Source organism: Furipterus horrens, unplaced genomic scaffold, assembly GCF_987537825.1.
Source record: "Furipterus horrens unplaced genomic scaffold, mFurHor1.1.pri manual_scaffold_21, whole genome shotgun sequence".
NCBI lineage: Eukaryota > Metazoa > Chordata > Mammalia > Chiroptera > Furipteridae > Furipterus > Furipterus horrens.
The window spans coordinates 279,044-295,016 of NW_028327191.1; the positions used below are offsets into that span (position 1 = coordinate 279,044).

The window sequence follows — 15,973 nt, forward strand, 5'->3', positions numbered from 1 at the left end:
CCGGCGCGCCGCGTCCCGCCGTAGCACTGGGGCCGGAGGGCGGGCGTGCGGCGTGTTCCCGTGGGGGCCGCCCTAACCCCACGGGCTGGCGGGCGGTGCGGCGGCCACATTTCCCTTCGACCACTGAAGCCACAGCTGGCTGTGGGCCTGTTCTCTGTCTCGCGTTTTCTTTAGAGAAAAGGCGCTTTCCGCGCTGGGTCCCTTGTTTTTTTCTTTTTAAAAGCCTCACCAGAGGGCTTTGGTTTGGTTTGGTTTGGTTTTAGGGAGAGAGAGGGCGAGAAACACCTATCGGTCGCGTCCCGCACGCGCCCTGACCGAGACCGAATTTGCAGCCCCCCTGGGTATGTGGCCGCGCGCTCCACCTACCGACCCACCTGGCTGGGGCCCTCTGTCTTCAGTTTTGTTTTTATTGATTTTAGAGAGAGGAGTGTGGCCTCGTCGTTCCACTTGCGGATGCATCATTGGCTGATGCTTGCCGCTGCCCTGATCGGGGTCGGGCCCGCAGCCTCGGCTGTGAGCCAGCGCTCCAACCAGCGGAGCTGTCTGGCTTGGACTCTGTCCGGTTTTCTCACTGGGTCTCTGTTGTTCAGGAGTCTCAGGAGTTAGTCCCTTACCAGACACGTGATTTGAAAACACCTTTCTGGTATCCTCGGTGCCTTCTCCCGCTGATGGGTCCTGTGCTGCACTGGCGTTTTTACATTGATATCGGCTGTTTGTCTATTTCTGATTTGTCGCCTGCCCTGTGGTGTGCCCATTCCAGTGCCCTAAGCTACCCCCCCCCCAAGCTTTCCTCTAGTTTTATGGTTCCACGTCCTACAGTTAGCTCTTTAATCTGATTTGAGGTTTTTGGTTTTTTGTTTTTAATTTTAGAGAGAGGAAAGGAGAAACTGATTTGTTGTTCCACTTATTGGTGTATTCACTGGTTGGTTCCTATATGTGTCCTGACCGGGGATCGAACTCTCAACCTTGGTATATGGAAATGACGCTCCAGCAAGCTGAGCTGCCTGGCCAGGGTTGAGTTGGTTTTCCCATGTGGTGTAGGATGCGGGTCCATCTTCATTCCCTTGCGTGTGGGGGTCCCCATTTCCAACACCGCGTGTTGCGGAGCCTGCCCTGTCCTGGCTTCCCAGGACCCTGGGAGCTCCCTGAGCACATGTGGGACAACTCTCCAGCCTGCTGAGCTACCCAGCCACGGTGGATTCTTGAACAGAGTTCACCACCCACACTGTGGTGACAGCGTCCACTCCCCGCTTCATGTTCTTCCCCCGTCTGTCTGTCTAGCTCTAGCTTGAGGTCTGTTCAAGCCGCACGTCCGTTGCTCCTAGCCCTTGCTGCTGCGCTTCGTTCCGTCTACGTATTCCCAAGTGTCTGTCTCAGCTTCTGTAAGGGGCGTGTTTTCTCTGCACCCTGCAGTGTCCACCCGGCCCCTCTCACTGCTCGTGCGGCCAAGGCTGTGGTCACTTTGCTGCCGCACATAGTCCTGGTGACCTTGCTTGTGAGGCTCGGCACAGCCTTTGGTGTTTGCATTTTGGCATCGATTGTTAGTGCCTCTTGCAGACACCGCCCCTGAATGTCGCCTTTCTCTCCAAGCTGAATGCCCAGGCCCTGGGTCTCTGTGTGCGGTTTGCTGCTCCCCCCTTGCCTTCGCCTTCCCAGCTGCAATGTCCCCGTCCCTCCCAGCATCACCCCCTCTCCTGGTGGGTTTGCCTTGAAATTTTGACCAATTTTTTATTTTTTATTTATTGTTTTGGTTCACACCCAAGGGCATTTTTTCATTGCTTTTTTAAAGAGAGAGGAAGAGAGAGAGAAACATTTAAACTTATGTTAATGTCCCACCCAAACCAGGATGAGATCTTTTATCTTGCTTTTAAACCCCAGCTCTGATGGTTTGTTTTTTTTAAATAGTTAGAAATTTTAACAACTGTATTATTTATAAAACATATCTTGGTTTTCTGCCAAAAATATTTTTGAGTAACCAAGTCACCAAAAAAAAAAAAAAATTTCCAAAACAAAACGCACAGGATGGATACGGCCTGTGACTCCAAGCTGTCCAGCCTCAAACCTGAGTCAGCCTCACGGTGGCCACCTGACCAGGTGGCCTTGGGCGCTGTGAGGTCTCTGTGCCATGTGCTCACCTGGGAAGGGGATGAGAGGTAGCAGCTGCCTGTGTTGTCTGGACAGCGATCCTGGTGATGTGACCACTGAGAGGCAGTGCCCACGGGTCAGTGTGGGGAGTGCCGCCCGGACCCACGCAGTCCCTTGGGGACCCCTGCTGCTTCAGGGGCTGGCACCAGCCTCTGTGGCCTCAGAAACCTTCCCTGGGTCTCTTATGTGAGCTGAAACCAGCGGGTGCCAGTGGCGGTACTTGCAGTGTTTCGAGGCTGCTGGGACCAGACCTCTGTCCGTAAGCCCTTGTGGAGAAGGAGGGTTCCCAGTGCTGCCGACAGCTGGGGTCTGGCTTCCTGCTGTCGCTGGGGGACATCATGAGCTCCCCCACCCCTCCTGGGCCTCCCAGTCTGCCCCCTGCTCCTTCCTCTGCCCTCTGCCCCAGCAGCCCCCTTGCGTGAGTCTCTGCTGGACAATCCTATCTGAAGGTCTCGCCCCACGTGCCACATCACGGCCCTGCGCGGCCCTCAGTGCAGCTGTGGCCATCACAGTCATCAGCTGAGTCTGTTAAGTGACTTGGTGCTGCTGCCCTGGAAGCTGGAGGCCCAGAAAGCCTCGTCGCCAGCCCGAGCCAGCCTGAGGGTGTGTGTCTGTGTGCGAGCACCTGTGTGCCCAGGCCCCTATTAACAAGTAGGCACTTAGGTGGAGAGATGCACACATATGCCCGTAGACAAAGGAGCAGGAGACAGAAGCTGACATTCCTCAAGAATGAATGTTGACCAATAAACCGGTAAAAAGTCAGCTCAACCTCATTGGCCTGCCAGGAAGTGCCAAATGAAGCAGCAGCCTCCCGGCCATGGGAGGCGCGTGTGGCGAGGGCCTCCACCTGCGGGTCAGGGAGACTGTGTGTTTCAGGGGGAGGACCCGGGGAACCTGTGTGGTGGAAGGACCGGCAAGGGTGGCCCCTGACTGGGGGTGTTGGGGGCGTGGTGGCGCAGCTGCTGGCCCTGGGGCAGGCACTGAGGCATGGGTCTGCCGCAGACCCGTGCCTGTACATCCCGCGCTTCGCCCACCTGCTGGAGTTCGGCGAGAAGAATCACGAGGTGTCCATGACAGCCCTGAGGCTCCTGCAGAGGATGAAGAGGGACTGGATGCACACAGGCCGGCGCCCCTCGGGCCTCTGCGGGGCAGGTGCGGGGCCTTGGAGTCAGGCTGGCCGGGCCCACGGGTCCCTGGGTGGCGGGTGCCGTCATGACCCTACAGCGGTGTAGGTGCTGGGTTGTCTGCGGAGCTACCTCCCTGCCTCCCATGCCCTTGAGGACATCCCCCTCATTGCCTTCCACTGGCCTGGGCAGGGGCAGGACCTCCAGGCTCCCTAGTCTGGACCCAGGGCTTGACTGCTGGGGCACCTGGCTTCTTGGGCTGGCTCCCTGGCCCCCAGGGGGCAGCTGCCTGGTGTGTCCTCCAGCGGCAGCCACCTGCAGATGCCACTGGGTCTGTTGGAGGCCCTTCCAGGGCCCCTTGGGATGGCAGGGTCCTGGGTCTTCCTCTTGGCCAGGGGCCCTGTGCCCACAGGTCCGCTCCTTCCTGGACACCAGGGCCATGTTCTCACCATCAGCTACCAGCAGGCTCAGTGCCGCCCGAGGTTCCTTTTCCACCCCAAGCTTGGCTTCCGAGTTTGCCGGCAGAATCGGCCCGCCAGCTGCGGTTGCCGCGCCCCGCCCAGGGGCCGCCTCCTTTGTCCCAGCCCCTCAGCACCCTCAGCCGCATCGCCGGCCAGCGTTTCCTGCACAGTCACCCCAGTTACCTGGTTCTCTTCTGAGGGTTCTGTGAAGTTCTCAGGAAATGTGCTCTAACTCTGGGTGTGACGCAGCACGTCCTCCGCTCGGTAAATCTCGGCAGGTGCAAGCAGAGCCGGGTGGGGGTCTCAGCGTGCTGGAGGGCGACGCAGCCACCGCCGAGCACGACCCCGAGTGCGGGGTCAGCCCGGACGCCTGGCCCCCGGCAGGGAGGCGTTGGGCCGCTTAACCCCGGCTTCCTTCCCAGCACTGCTGGTCGCAGCGCGGATGCACGACTTCCGGAGGACCGTCAAAGAGGTCATCGGCGTCGTGAAGGTGTGCGAGTCCACGCTGCGCAAGAGGTGGGCGGCTTTGCTGGGGGCGGGGCTGCGTTCTCTGCCTCCTGTCCGGGCGGGGCCCTGCCGGCCTGGTCGCAGCGGGGTCGCGTCCGCCGCGTCCGCCGTGGTGGCTCCGTTCTTGCCTGCCTTGTTTCTCTCTAAGGTAAGTTCAAGTGGATGGTGGCTTTTAGAATTTCCCAGACTCAAAAGGGTCAGGAAGTGGGCGCAGAGGGTGGCCTTGCCTGTGTCCTGCTTGGTGTGGCCCGAGTGACAGTCACCCAGAGGAAGCTGGGGCCAAGCACAGCCACCACGTCCATGTAAGCGAGCGGCCTGGCAGGGTGTTGCCGTGGCATCGAGGTCAAGGCTGCCGCAGCCCCGCTGCTCTAGGAACTGTGACCCTGCTGCCTTCACTGTGGGCCATTTTCAGAGGCAGATGGAGCTCTGTGCTTATTCAACCTATATTTCTTTTAAAAATTATCTCATTAAACATTTTGAAGCTTGTATGGACTGCGGGAAACTGACCAGGTTACTGAGAATTAAACTTCAGTTGGGCGTGCAGCCATAGGCTGGCCCCTCTCTCCTGGGACCTCTCTGACCCGCCTTTGGGAGCCAGGACGGTGCATGGCCTTGTCTCTTGTGCCCGGTCTGAGCTGGCAGCAGGACTGAGAAGGGGTGGGACCTGTGCTTGCCAGGAGCAGCCAGGTGCTGCGCTGGGGACCCACCACCACCTGGGGCTGTTTTGTAAACTGGGTGTTGGTTTAAGTGGCCTTTCAGGGGCATCAGGTCCCTTTCCCATCTCTGTTTTAGGCTCACGGAATTTGAAGACACCCCCACCAGTCAGCTGACTGTGGACGAGTTTATGAAGATCGACTTGGAGGAAGAGTGCGACCCCCCTTCATACACAGCTGGCCAGCGGAAGCTGCGGATGAAGCAGGTGAGCCCGCCTGCCTGCCCGCGGTCTGTGGCCTCATGTCGCACATCCATGTGGCAGAGTAGCGGACCTGCGTGCCGGCGTGCGTGGGGGGGAGGGGCGTGGGGCTCACCGTTCTTCTCCCCAGACTGTCCCTTGGGGCATCTGGCGTGGGGTCTGGGGAAGTGCTGCCTCTCTAGGGCCCGGTCGTTAAGTCAGGGGACCCCAGGCCACAGCTATCTCACTCTTCCCGGCCCCTGAAACCGCTGCTCTTCACCTCCGACCAGCAACCGTGAAGTGCGCTCCAGGCAAGGCCAGCGTTGGGGCCCTTCGTCCGTGACAGGCCCGCAGGGCCCCGCAGCGTCTGGTGGGCCCTCAGGCCACTCCTGTCACTCAGTGTTCTCGCCCTCTTCGTTTCAGCTTGAACAAGTCCTGTCGAAAAAGCTGGAGGAAGTCGAAGGTAACCTGCAGCCCTGCCACACAGACAGTTCGGTCCTCAGGAAAGGGTCCTGTGCTCACTTCCTGCTCGCTCTTCATTTGTCGCTTTAGGTGAAATATCCAGCTACCAGGACGCAATCGAGACTGAGCTAGAAAACAGCCGGCCGAAGGCCAAGGGGGCTCTGGCCAGCCTGGCAAGAGATGGTGAGGGTGAGTCCGCCATGCCCCACACCCGGCTGCGCGGGCCACCCCGCCTTCCCCCGGCCACAGCCACGTGGCCGCTTCATCCAGACCTTCGTCACCTGCGGGCCCCCACGCCCTGTGCTGTGTCAGCGGCTCTGAGGACAGCTCCGTCCTCCGGGCTGCAGCCCCGTCCTGGGCAGCTCCCTAGCACCCGAACCCCCCCACCTGCTGTTCCAGTCGCCCTGGGCTGAAGCTGTCCCCTCAGGTTCTTATTTTTATATGCAAGCCAACCCTGCCTGCTTTCTGGGGAGAGGAGCTCAGCCCTGGATCCGCAGTCCCGGGCCACCCCAAGCCCCTTTCTGTCCCACCCTGTCCCAGGCACCCTCGGTTCCGGCCAGGGCCCCGCAGAGCTACTGAGAGGGCTTGTGGACGGCACGTGTGGTTTCATTCCTCTGTGGACACCAGGGTGGCGGGGCCGCCCCGACACTGGCCTCCTGTGCCCTGGAGCCCCGCCTGGTGGGGGGGCAGCTGACACTGGCCCCCATGTGCACTCTGTGCCCTGCGTCAGCACCCAGCTTGCCGCTGGGTTTTCAAGCACAGACAGTTCCGACTTATGGAGGCTCAGCTGGCGTTTTTGACCCGACATGGTGCAGAAGGGACCAGCATTCAGCAGGAACCATGTTTGCTTTTTTTTTTTACTGTAGAGAGGGAAAGGGAAGGAAACATCCATGTGCAAGGGAAAACATCACATGCCCCCAACTGAGCGCCTGGCCTGCACCCCAGGCCTGTGCCCTGACTAGGGATTGAACCGGCGACCCTTCGGTTTGCAGGCAGGTGCTCAGTCCACTGAGCCATACCAGCCAGGGCCGCATTTTGAAGATTGATTTTTCCTGCGGCTTCGTCCCCCCCCGCAGTTATGAGGGTTGCATCCCACCCTCCGCAGGGCTCCGTGCTTTGAGTTTTTGCCCCCCCACTTCATGGCCACCAGACTCCCACCTGTGAGTCCTGCTTGTTCTGAGAGGACAAGGCAGGGCAGGGCCCCTGAGGTGGAGCTTGAGGTGTCGGCTGGGACTCCCAGACGTGTGCCGAGCCCGACTCGGGTGGGCGTGACTGCGCAGCCCCTTCTGCGGGTGGGGTGTCCGGGTTCTTGAAGGCAGGACACTTGGCTGTGGCGCAGCCCTGTCCTGGGTCGGGGCCTCTGTGTGTGAGGAGGGGCCTTCTCCGACACTCCCACTGCTCTGTCCCGTGTGTTGGCCCCTGCTGTTTGGTCCGCCTAGGCCACTGTCGGCCCTCAGCACCAGGCAGAGTCAGGTGGTGGCAGCAGGTATGTCACTGGCATCCTTGCAGAGCCTCGGGGCCGCTCAGGGCCTCGGGGCGGGCTTTGGGCCAAGATGCCGTTTTTCCTGTGAAGGACTTGCCCGTCCCTGTGCCCCTGCGCCTCTGTGTCAGCCCCCCATGTTCCCGCTGTCTGTGAGGGGAGCGCAGAGCGGGCTGCCGGTGGTGGTGCCATCCCATGCTGTCGCAGGGCCCTCGTCCCTCCCACCCAGGCCCAGACTCCCAGCGCGGCTGCCGCACCCGCCCGACCAGCCGTCTGCACTCTGCGCACAGAGCGGAGCCGAGCTGTGTGAGGACGCTTTCGATTTTATCGGTTACTTTCCTGTCTGCTCTTTCTCGCGTCACGTCGTTTTGTTTCCTGGGTCTTTTTCTTGGTGGGTCAGCAAGTTCTGCTCCTGCAGCTTCGCACGGGTTTGTTGCCGCTGCTGCTTCTCCTCTGCGAGTCTTGTTTCTGCACAGCCAGCCACTGGGTGGCTGCCGGCTGGCGTTGGAACCCCGCACGCCGGGCAGGGTGCTGCTCGCGTGGTGTCGGGTGCTGTCTGCCTCTTGCACCCATGGGCCGGAGTTGTCCTCGGCGCTGAGCCGACTGAGGGAGTGTCACGTTTAGGGGGTTGTTTTCTGCTGTGCTGTTCATTCCCACGTCAACTGTTGTGCTCAGCCAGGGTCTGGCGCTGTCCCTCCTTTGCGCCGTCCACTGCGTGTCTGTGGCCAGGAGTCTTCAGTGATGCCCTGGGGTTGGAATGAGCCCCCTTGCTCTGGCCGGGGCGCCCACATCCGTGGGGTCACCTTTCTGCTGACACCTCAGGCTTCTCGTCCTCACTTACTGGGCCTCTGGGGGACGTGGGTGGCCATGGCCGAGGCCCTGCTGTGCTGGTCGTTCAGGGTGCGGGCGCTTTCTGCGGTCTGAGTGCAGCCGTCCTGTCTGCCGCGGCTGCTCTGGCCGCCTCTTCCACACAGCCATGGAGGGAGCCGTGTTGGGGGCTCCCCTGGAGCTGTTTTCCAACCTGGTGGGTTTTCCTGCTGTTTCCCGGCAGCACCTGCCTAACCATGACAAAGTGGGCCCCCCGGCCCGCGCCCCCCCACCCCCAGCCTGCTGCTGCGCGTTATCAGGGTGGCAGACACCTCGCCCCACCTAGCTGCCCAGGTCTGAGCTTGGTGGAGTCGGACAGGTCTGGCTGCCTTGGGTCGTGGGGCTGCTCCTGGGATCGTCCACTGAGCACCCCTGCCAGCCTGCGGAGGCTGCGGCTCTCGTGGGCTCGCCCTCTGTGTTGCTGTGGCCCCGTGAGATGCTGGGAGGACAGGGAGGAAGAGACACCACAGTAGCAGGGAGAGTCCTTCCCCGGGGGAATGCGGTGCATGTGTTCAGGGCGGAGAGCCACTGGGTGTGTCCAAGAGGCAGTCACCACACCAGTGTCCTGCTCTCTGGGGATCAAATGGTTGTTGCCAGGGAAACGTTTGTGCAGGTGCAAACCATTCGTGTGGCACCCAGTGCCAGGCAACACTAAGTATTCAAGTCGTTGGAAATCACTTGCACTGCCCGATGCGTCTGTCTCCTTCACGGCGCTGTGACCGGCGTACAGCCTGCGGCTCCCACGGGAAAGGCAGTGTCAGTGAGCCTGACGTGCGTCCACCTGCAGGTCCTGCCCCAGGAGGTTGCAGATACAGGCGTTGCCCCAAGTGTGCTCAGGCCCGTCACCCGTCCACCACCACACTGGGCCCCGCAGTGCGTGCTGGTTCCTCCAGGGGTCACTGTGCCTACGTGTTGCGTCTCCGTTAGCACCTGTCCCTTTTTCCTGGCTGTCCTGTCCTGGCCAAGGACGTTCGCGTTGTCCCAGGCTGGGGCTGTCACCTGAGTGCTGTGAATGACCTCGTGCAGTCTCGTGTACACAGTACGCCCTCCTCCTGGGCGGGTGCCAAGGAGAGCATGGCGGCCGATGGCAGGTGAGGGCCAGCAGCTGCTTCCTGGCCACTCCGTGGGGTGGGGGCCCTGCTGGGTCACCATCCAGATGTCGTTTGCTGAAGTCTGTGCAGATCTTTTGCGCGGTGTTTACCTGGTGTGTGTTTCCTCGTTAAGGAGTTTTGAGCGTTCTTCGTGTCTCATAAAGACCACCCGGGTCAGGCGTGCGAGTCGCAGTCAGCCTGCGTCCCTCTGTTGTGGTGACGTCTGTGGGCTCGGCTCTCGGTGTTGCTGCTGAGAGGGCTCTGCCCCGCCCAGCCCCACGGGCGCTGCTTGCCTTGTTTCCCGAGTGCTTTGGCCTTGGAGCTGCTGTTCGAGTCTGTGGCCATCTTGTGTTAATTTCACATCAGGCGTGAGGTGTAGGCCGGGTCGATGGTGCAAGGCGGTGGGCACCCATTGTGACAGGACATCTGGTGGCTCGTTCCTCCTCAGTAGCTTAAATGAAGGGCATAAATGCCCTTTGAGGCTGGTGGGAGTGTCTCTCCACGCGAGAGCGGGCTCCCTGGCCTCTGTGGCTGATGGGCGGGTGGGACTGTGCCCCCAGGCTCCGTGGAGGATGCCGCGGCCAGCTTATTTGGCGAGGAGGACGCCGAGGACGAGGAGCTGGAGGCCGCTGCCAGCCACCTGAACAAGGACTTCTACCAGGAGCTGCTCGGTGGCGTCCCCGGCACCTCCGAGGCAGCGGGCAACCCCGGCGGCAGCAGGCCCCCCGCCCTGGAGTCCCTGCTGGGGCCTCTGCCCACGGCAGCCAGCCTGGGCATCTCCGACTCCATCCGGGAGTGCATCTCGCACAGTGGGGAGCCCAGTGAGTGTGGGGTGCTGGCTGGGGGCAGGTTCTGGGTTGGGGTCAGACGAGGGCCCCCCTAGCGGGCAGCTTGCCGGAAGAGCACTGCCAGCCCCACAGTGCGGGGCCGTGGGAGCTGATGCCCGATGCCAGCAGGGCACCCCCTCTGGGACGCTGCCTGCTGGCCCAGGTCTTGGCCAGAGCCCCCGGGTCGGGCTGCAGCCATAGGCTCCTTCCTGTCCTGTGGGGCCCGGGAGGTGCCCCTGTAGCAGCGCCCTGCGCCTCGTAGCTGAAAAGTCGTGGCCATGAGTAAGAGGGCCCATGGGGATGGAGACGGGCATCCTGTGCCCGTCCTTCTGCTTTTTTCTGACCTGCTGGGGAAGAGGGGCTGAGGGCACGATCCCCGTGGTCAGACAGACGCCACTTGCTGAGCCCCGGCCCCAGCAGGGACAGACACTGAGCAGGGGACTGTTGTTTCCACCCACGGGGAGGGCCCAAGTCACCGACAGCCCTGGGAGGAAGACGGCTCTGGTTCCGTCAAGTCACTTCCGACAGCAGGTCCTGGTCCTCTGCTGGGACAAACACCCCCCGGGGCCCCCACCCAGGCTTGCTCCCGCAGGAGCGCTGCTCAGAGATGCTGTCCAGCTGCTTAGATGTCAGTCACCCGCCAGGGGTGGGTGTGGCAGCGGCATCCTGCCCAGGTGGTGGGGGCGGGTCCCGCAGGGCAGAGGGTACATGCAGAGGCCCCGAGGCCCTGCAGACACTGTGACCCTGGAGCTGAGGCAGCAGAGGGCACAGGGGGCCTTGGCAGGGCCTCAGCGGGAAGCATCCCAGACAGCCTGCTGCATGTGGGCTGCTGTCAGCAAGCCTCGGCCGGTGGCGAGGGGCCGCCAACCGGAGGTCCTGCCCTTATTTCTGAGCCTCGCAGATGGTACTGTTGACCCAGCTCAGGAAGGAGGGGTGGCCGGCAGGCTCTAGGGAACCCTGAGAACGTCAGAGGGCTACTGGGGGCCTCCTGGGTTGTTGAACAGAGAACAGGTTGACCGCCCTCTCCCGGCCTGGAAACTGCTCCGGACAGGAGGCACCTGACTGGTGGGGTGTGCTTGGTAGCCCCCTTTCGCATCCTGCTTCCTCTGGGTAGCGCGGGGTTGTCTGCCCACCCCCCATACTCACAGGAGGGCAGTGCCCACCCCACAGGTGGCGAGGACGGAACCGAGTTCTAAGAGCCTAGGGGGTGTTGGCACGTGGTGACCAGAAGCCATGCTTTCCTCTAGAAGATGCTTCGGGGGACGGCGAACTGGACCTCAGTGGCATCGATGACCTGGAGATCGACAGGGTGAGCATGTGCTCTGCGCCCTCCAGGGCCGGTGGGGGCAGCTGTCTGGGCTGTATCCTGCAGGGCATGTGGCTGCGACACAGACATTAGTCCTGCTGGGACCACGTGCCGGGGCCTCTCCAGTCATGGAGGACACCGAGCCCGAGGGCCCCCGCAGCTTTAGACCCCCAGTCCCAGGGTTGCAAGTGTGCAGGGGTCCTACAGCCAGCGAGGTCACTCTCTGCTCTTAGGACTTCGCGCCTAAGACCACCTGTTGGTTTTCAAGTTGGCCTCTTGCGCCCTCAGCTTGCTCCCTCTCGGGACCTGTGTCCCTGCACTCTGGTGGCTTGGCTCCTGTGCCCACAGGGGCATGCTAGCTGCCCAGGGGCGAGAAGCGCCATGGAGGGGTGTCCCTGTGGGCTCTCGAGGATGAGCTGTCCCCCTGGTCGGGGCCCATCCCCAACCGGTTGCGCAAGTGAGAGGTATGGGGTGGCTGTGGCTGAGCACGCGCCGAGTGTAACGTGTGCCCTGCCCAGTACATCCTGAACGAGGCAGAAGCCCGTGTGAAGGCTGAGCTGTGGATGCGGGAGAATGCGGAATACCTGCGGGAACAGAGGGGTAAGCACCCAGCCCCCTGCCCAGGTGCCCCAGTGCGTGGGGCCCTCGCTGACCCAGCCGCTGTTGCCTTTCAGAGAAGGAAGCCCGGATTGCAAAGGAGAAGGAGCTGGGCATCTACAAGGAGCAGAAGGTAGGCTGTTTCACTGCCGGAGACCATCCCATCCCTTCCGAGTGCTCGGGCCCTTCAGTGTCAGTGGGTGCCCCTGGAGGCTGAGGGCCTGTCCCGCCTCTGTGGCCTGCAGACACACCTGCCACCCAGCTGGCGGTCACAGTGAGGGACTTCGCTGCGCGTGTGCGGTTGGGTGGAGCTATTGGGCCAGGCCTGTACCTGGGCCAGAGAAGAGACGGGACCTGGCGTGTGGCCAGCAGGGGGTCACGGCAGCTGAGAGGCAGCTCTTAAGAACCTCTTTGGACCCGTCAGGAGCTTGGGTCAGCGTGTGGGCTGCCACAGCCTGGTTGGGGTCACTGCCCCGGGATGGGGCTGCATGTGAAGGCGGGTGGGCAGGGGAAGTGGCATGGGCGGGCTCCTGCAGGTGGTGTGCAGCTCAGCACCAGGAGGAGGTCTAGCGACCAAGCCTCTGTGCCAGGTGACACAGCCCAAGCCCAGGGGCACCTGGATGCCCTGTCGGCTCGGCCCCAGAAGGGTGCAGCACAGCGGGCTGGATCGCTTTGCAGCCCTGGGCCAGGCTTTCTGCTGAGAGCGGGTGCTGCCTGGGGCCCTGTGCACTGGGGAGGGGCAGTGGGGCAGGAGGAGGAGGAGGAGGAGGAAGGCTCAGCCTTTGGATTGCTGAGCCCCCTCCGTCCCTGGAGTCCTGCGCAGCACCTAGCGGGTTCAGGGGCAGGAGGGGCAACCCAGGAGACGTGACTTCTGTGCTTCTGTCAAGCCCAAGAAGTCCTGCAAGCGCAGGGAGCCAATCCAGGCCAGCACAGCCGGGGAGGCCATTGAGAAGATGCTGGAGCAGAAGAGGATCTCCAGCAAGATCAACTACAGCGTGCTCAGGGGCCTGGACAGCCAGGGCGGGGCCCGCACGCAGAGGCCGGACGCGCGGCCCCGGGACAGGGCCAGTTCCCGGAAGCTGCCGCGGAGGAAGAAGCCGGCTGCCAGGAGCGGTGCTGACCCCGTGACCAGCGTGGGGAAAAGGTGTCGGGCCGGGCTGGCAGGCCAGGGCAGGGTCCCACTTTCCAGGAGGCTCAAGTCCGCCTGCGGGGCTGGGCCCTGGGGGGGGCGGGGCCACGTGGGTGCTGCTCAGTCATCTGATGGTTTCCAACTCCCAGCTGCGCAGGGAGGGAAGTGGCTGCAGTGCGGACTCTGCTCCGCCCCCACCCCGGTCTCCCCCACCAGCCCTGGGCTGTGGGGCTCCTGGGCGTTCAGGGGAACCTGTCTCCTCTCAGGTGGGGGTCCCCGCCGTCCCCCTGGGGTGGGTCAGCAGCACTGAGGAGTTTGGGTGTGTTCCCCTCTCGGTCCCTTGCAGGGGACAGTGGGGAAAGGCGCCCTGGCTGAGGGTGGTGTGGGGGAGGCAGGCCCAGCGCTTGGAAGGGGTGTGGGGGTCAGGGTGCCCCTGCTGTGGGCCAGGGGGTGGGTGGAGAGGGCAAGAAAGCTGCTTGGCTGGAGAAGAGGGGCAGACTGGGCCCCAGAGCGCTCCTCCCATCCCCGCTCCCCCGCTCTGCCCCTCCCCTCACCCCTCCCTCCTGTGATTTCTTGCAGGTTAAGGCCAATGGTGTCCACGCAGCCAGCTAAGAAGGCAGCCATGGGAGAGGTGTGTGTGTGGACACAACCAGAACGGGCGCCTCAAGCTGGGAGGACAGGCTGTGGCGGGGCGGGAGCCCCAGCCACACTGCTCTGCGTGGTGGGGGCATCCTGCGACCAAGGCCCCGGGAGAAGTGTCCTCCTGCGGCCACGCAGAGAGCCTGTGGGAAGTGAGGCCCTGGGGTTCAGCCCAGTCGTGCCGGCCATCCCCGCCTGGGTGGTGGCCTTGTCTGGGGGCCGGACCCTCCTGGGACAGGGCTTGGGTCTTCCCTCCTGGTGGTCAGGGCTCTGGTCTGGCCCAGGCAACAATGGAGAGGCAGGGAGGGCTGGGAGTGGGGGCAGGTCAGGGAGCCCTGCTCAGCCCCTGCCCCTTTCTCTCCCAGACCCTGCTCCCGAGCCCCCCTGCCCCGGGAGCCGACCCCAGGAGGCCCTCGGCTGTGGTGGTGGAGAGCGGGCCTGTGTCGTACCACCCCGAGGAGGATGCCGAGGAGGAGGACGTGGACGAGGAAGACGGGGAGCCGTGTGTCAGCGCCCTGCAGATGATGGGCGGCAGCGGTGAGGACCTGTCTCATCCTGGAAGGAAGCGGAAGGAAGGCACTTTGTGAAGTGGCCACGTGGGTTTGAGGCCCTCGGTGTGCTGGACGGAGCTGGCTTGGCCCTCCCACTGGGGGAACCATGGCTGCTGGCAGGCAGGGGTGGCCTGGCCCACACAAATAGTTTCCTCCCATGGTGCAGTGCAGGTCACATGGGCACTCGACCAGAAGCCAAGCCCCCACTGCCCACAGGCCAGGTTGTCGGCCCCCAGGACCTGCGGAGACCGAGTGGCAGTCCCCATCTGTGAGGCGCGACCTATGTAGCCGAGGCCCACCAGCTGGTGCCGGGGCCTCTTGACGGGGAGGTGCCTGGGTGCTCTGCATGGCGCTCAGTGGCCATGATTGTCCTTTGTCTTTTGTGTTTTGCAGATTATGGCTGTGATGGTGATGATGACGATGGCTACTGAGGCGTGACTCCCGCAGTGGGCAGTGTCCTGGGGGTGAACCCTGCTGGTGTCTGAGGGATCAGATAGGGCCTCCGGGGCCCACAGGTGTGAGTGTGGAGACTCTGACAAGGGTGCTGCCCTGCCTGCTCCACAGCCACATGTGGTGCCGTGGCATTTGCTGTAGGGACCATGTTTTGAGCAACGTGAGGCTTATTTCTGTCCAGCCCAGGGGGCTGGACCGCTGCCTGCATGTGACTGTCAGACGTAGGTCTCATGGCCCAAGAACTCTCTGCAGGCGTGACTGTCGTGTCTCCTGTAAGGAGACTGAGGCACAGGAGGCCCAGCCCCTGTCCAAGTGAGTGGAAATGGGGGACTCCGGGACCCTGCACTCTGCCCCTCGTGGAGCGGCTGCCGTGCACCCCGCCACTCTCACTGTCATGGAGAAGCACCGTGTCCAGCTGCCCCTCTGCCCGTCCAGAGCTGGCCCTGTGCACCCAGCTGCAGTCTGCAGCCAGACCGTGGCCTCCCTCCCACGGCCCGGGCCCTGGGTCCCGGTGAGATCGCACCCATGAGTCCAGAGGACCTGAGCCAGCAGAGCAGTGGCCGCTCATGGCTGGGCTGGCCTCTGGCCCGGAGTCCTGGAGGGAAGGCCGGCAGGGTTCCGAGCCTGACATCGTCCGTGAGAGGGTCCCTGCTGCCCTGCACCGCCCGGGGTCCAGGCCTGGAGACAACAGTCAGGGTCTTGGAGGGGACCTCACTGCTCTGGACGTGTCCTCGAGGGCCAGGCCTTGGCCCCACCCTGCGTCCCGGGGAGAGGATGACCTCTGTGGCAGGCCACCCACACTGCTGCGCCGGGCCCAGCGCGCAGTCTCCTGAGGTGGCGGGGCTCCTCCCAGGGTAGCGGAGCCTGCAGGTCGGGACTCGGAGGCTGTGTCTGCGCCAGCACCCTGGGCCACCTGGGAGGTGGATGGGGGCTGGGTTCTGAGCACAGGAAGATGTTATTTGAGCGGAAACCCACTGAGACTGTGGTCTGTGAAGCTGTGTGTGTCTTCGTGACTGCCCTTGAGGGACATGGCTCCAGGGATCCTGGAGGGGCAGGTGGGGCTGGAGGACCCCATGTCGGAAGGAGGTTTGGGGTGGGCAGCAGGCAGGTGCGTGTGGCTAAAGCCAGGAGTCCCCCCCAGCAGGGAGTGGCTGCGGGAGACAGCTCTGCCCTGGGAGGCGGAGGGTCCTGAGCAGTGAGGCAGCACCATGGATGCACAGGTGGCCAATGGTGCTGAGCCACATGTTTTGGTGGGTGACCGATGTGTTGGGGGAGGCCCAGCAGTTGGCAGGGTGCCAGTGGTCCATGGACAGTGCCCATGTGCAAGTCACGCTGCCACACCTATTGGCCTAAAGGGGACTCATGCACCCTCCTCTGCCCACACTGGCCTGCCTCGCTCCCACCCCCCACCCCCCGTGACCAGTTCCAGGCCCAGGGTAGAG

At 63.1% G+C, this 15,973-nt stretch overlaps 1 protein-coding gene across 5 annotated transcripts in view; it reads left to right on the forward strand.

The window, feature by feature from the left end:
- The window catches only part of BRF1 (BRF1 general transcription factor IIIB subunit), a 38,975-nt gene extending 24,345 nt beyond the window's left edge, over positions 1–14,630 (forward strand). Inside the window, exons 7-20 of one of the 5 annotated variants that reach the window (XM_090265533.1) lie at positions 2,909–2,975; positions 3,123–3,297; positions 4,153–4,246; positions 5,030–5,156; positions 5,553–5,592; positions 5,682–5,774; positions 9,590–9,850; positions 11,104–11,165; positions 11,681–11,762; positions 11,837–11,892; positions 12,647–12,903; positions 13,468–13,519; positions 13,893–14,064; positions 14,472–14,630. In XM_090265533.1, coding sequence (XP_090121659.1) covers positions 2,909–2,975; positions 3,123–3,297; positions 4,153–4,246; positions 5,030–5,156; positions 5,553–5,592; positions 5,682–5,774; positions 9,590–9,850; positions 11,104–11,165; positions 11,681–11,762; positions 11,837–11,892; positions 12,647–12,903; positions 13,468–13,519; positions 13,893–14,064; positions 14,472–14,509 — 1,576 coding nt within the window. In that variant the 3' untranslated portion in view covers positions 14,510–14,630. Of the gene's footprint in view, positions 1–2,681; positions 2,749–2,908; positions 2,976–3,122; positions 3,298–4,152; positions 4,247–5,029; positions 5,157–5,552; positions 5,593–5,681; positions 5,781–9,589; positions 9,851–11,103; positions 11,166–11,680; positions 11,763–11,836; positions 11,893–12,646; positions 12,904–13,467; positions 13,520–13,892; positions 14,065–14,471 lie in introns of those variants that run through there. The other 4 variants (XM_090265531.1, XM_090265528.1, XM_090265529.1 and 1 more) reach the window with 4 other exon arrangements.
- Positions 14,631–15,973: the final 1,343 nt, after the last annotated feature.